This window comes from Aplysia californica, unplaced genomic scaffold (genome assembly GCF_000002075.1).
Source record: "Aplysia californica isolate F4 #8 unplaced genomic scaffold, AplCal3.0 scaffold00075, whole genome shotgun sequence".
In the NCBI taxonomy this organism is placed as follows: domain Eukaryota; kingdom Metazoa; phylum Mollusca; class Gastropoda; order Aplysiida; family Aplysiidae; genus Aplysia; species Aplysia californica.
The window spans coordinates 1,175,023-1,177,522 of record NW_004797345.1 but is presented as its reverse complement, the minus strand read 5'-3'; the positions used below and the strand labels follow the sequence as shown (position 1 = coordinate 1,177,522).

The 2,500-nt window shown below is 41.0% G+C and overlaps 1 protein-coding gene across 1 annotated transcript in view; it reads right to left on the bottom strand.

Annotated features, from left to right (window-relative positions):
- Window positions 1-2,500, bottom strand: part of LOC106011234 — a gene marked incomplete at its 5' end in the record, with an annotated part of 13,394 nt that overhangs the window by 1,095 nt on the left and 9,799 nt on the right. Inside the window, 2 exon segments of the mRNA XM_013080121.2 lie at window positions 1-401; window positions 1,330-1,378. The exon segment at window positions 1-401 is cut by the window's left edge and continues 1,095 nt beyond it. Coding sequence (XP_012935575.1) covers window positions 1-401; window positions 1,330-1,378 — 450 coding nt within the window.

Below are 2,500 nucleotides of genomic sequence, written 5' to 3'. Positions count from 1 at the left end.
CACGACTGACGATATTCGTGTCTTTGAACGAACGAGAGGAAGGTGGCGAAGGGGTCGACCGTAGACGTTCCTTGTCCAAAATTCCGTCATTTTCATCCGTGACCGCTGACTCCTCTCCATGTGTACTTCCTTGATGAACTTCGACCTCAACTTGAAATTTAACCCTTGTCTCTGCTTCAGGGGCTATGGTGTACTTTCGGTCTGAGGGCAACTGTGAAATGCTTCTGGTTCGCATTTCTTGTTGCATACCCTGCCTTTGCTTGGCAGTGGACCTATTTTCTTCGCTTTGAGACCTACTGGGTCTACGTGGGGTGGAGGAGGCGAATGTCGTAAGATCGTCTTCATCCGAGTCAAGGCCAAGGGGGGATAAGTCGAGCGTCAAGGGAGAGAACATGTTGTCACTGCAGAAACAAATATAATAATTGCCATTCAAGGAGTATACGTTCAAACTTTGTTCCACAATCTAAAAAAAATGGTATTGGTTTAACGCTCCAATCAACACTATTACTATTAGGTTATTAAAGGGGCGGGACCTCCTAGTTTAACTTCCGCCCCCGATAGGACCGAGCAAAGTAGGAAGTTCGTGTAAAGTGCCTTTCCCAAGGACACAACGTCGGATCGAGCTGAGGCTCGAACCCCCGAACCCGCAATCTCACGATTACGAATCCGGTAGCCTAACCACTAGGCTACCGACACGACCCCACAATCTTCAGTGAAACTTAGAAAACTGATTTTCTTCCACTAAATCAAAACATTTAATTTGACTTCTTTAACTTTAACTATGGAGACGTTACTTTTAACCGGAATTTGAATATTTTACACAGGGACTCATTTTGGATAGATTCTTGTCTACAGTAAAACAACGGGTTCAATGAGCTCATTTTTGTATAAGTCGGTTGAATTTGTCGGGTTTTCTTCTTTCCAGCCACCAGAACCTTAAATGTCAATAACTTTGTGCATTCATGAATTATTGAAAAGGAGCATGTCTTCGACAAGCTGTTCACCTTCAAATGTCTTAAGCCGTGGAAGCAAATTATGTTCAGTGAGGAGAAAAAAACTCTTTCATTCTTTTAAATTGTACAGGCACCCACGTGTTTTTTTTTTGGTTTAAAAAATTACAAATTGAATAGACAAATTGTTTCTGAGCTCAAGCACATGCAGACTATAATATATATCAGAGATTAAGAAACTTCAATGCAAAGAAAATTCAAACTTTAGGGCTTAGTACATCTGAACAGCTGACCCACGATGTATTTCTTGATTCTATGGTATACAGTAGGCCCACTATACGGTTTGCGTTTCCCATCCTACATATCACAGGGTACTTACAATTCTTCTTGTTGTAATGTCTGGGGCCTCTTGTTACGCGATTCTTTCCCTGTGGAAAAAAGTCAAGAGCGTTTTAATTTTTGCTTCAGGAGGACCCACGCAGTGGGTGAGCAAACTTGCCCGACACACGGGCGTTTGGGATTTGAGTCCGAATAGGGCCCCAATACAGTGCTTGCCCAATATCTCTCGTCTTCTCAGGACTATTATTCTGTCTGTCAAGACGAAGGATGATATTCACTGCATTTGAAACAAGTTTAGAATGTTGTCAATTCTAACATTCGTTAACGCTTGGCAATTTTCATATTTTACAATGACAAGATGAAAAGTACACGTAAAACCTGTTATGCCGTAAACTTTTAAAACTTCTCATAGTAAATAATGAAAATTGCCAAGCGTACTTTCCAATTGCCAACCATTTCACTACCACCACAGAAAATTTATATTCTTTAAAATGCCATTCACACTCAGTTGCATGTGTCACAATGCAAGGTTGGGTACCCCGGTTCGAGTTAGAATAGCGACCTCCAACCAAAGAGCTTCACTTCAAGCAACGTGATGTGATCGAATTTCTTACCCCCGAAGCAACCTTATATTAGTATGAAAGAACGATCTTTATTAATGGTGAGGTTTGTGTTAATGTTAGCAACATTTCGCTGCCTCAGAATTACAAAGTTCTATCTGACGTTTTAGGCCGTTTTGAGTAATTAAGAACATGAGGTCAGAAACCAAATGATGTATTTGCTCTTTCAATTTCAATATGTAAGCTTGGCTGTGATGGGTTCGCCTTGGGAAAGATGCAATAAATGCATCATGACAACGCCCACGTCCACCATACCAGTCGGAGTTCTCCATTCTGTCGCATCCGTTGTAAAGTCCGGATCTAGAATTGGAGTATATTATGTGTCGGGTTCATCGAATTTTAGTGTGAACCAAAAATCATATGATCCTGTTAGATCTTTATGTCAACTGTGTTTGAAGAAATTCTTCATGCAGCCAGCTAGATCTATTCTAGACTCTAATGGTAATTTCTGGTAGCGGATGTAATCCATGACTTCATCTTTGTTCAAGGATAAAAGATTTACAAAGAAGAGAGGAATGTCTTTCTCTCTCTCTCTCTCTCTCTCTCTCTCTCTCTCTCTCTCTCTCTCTGAACCATTGGTCACTGTTCCCC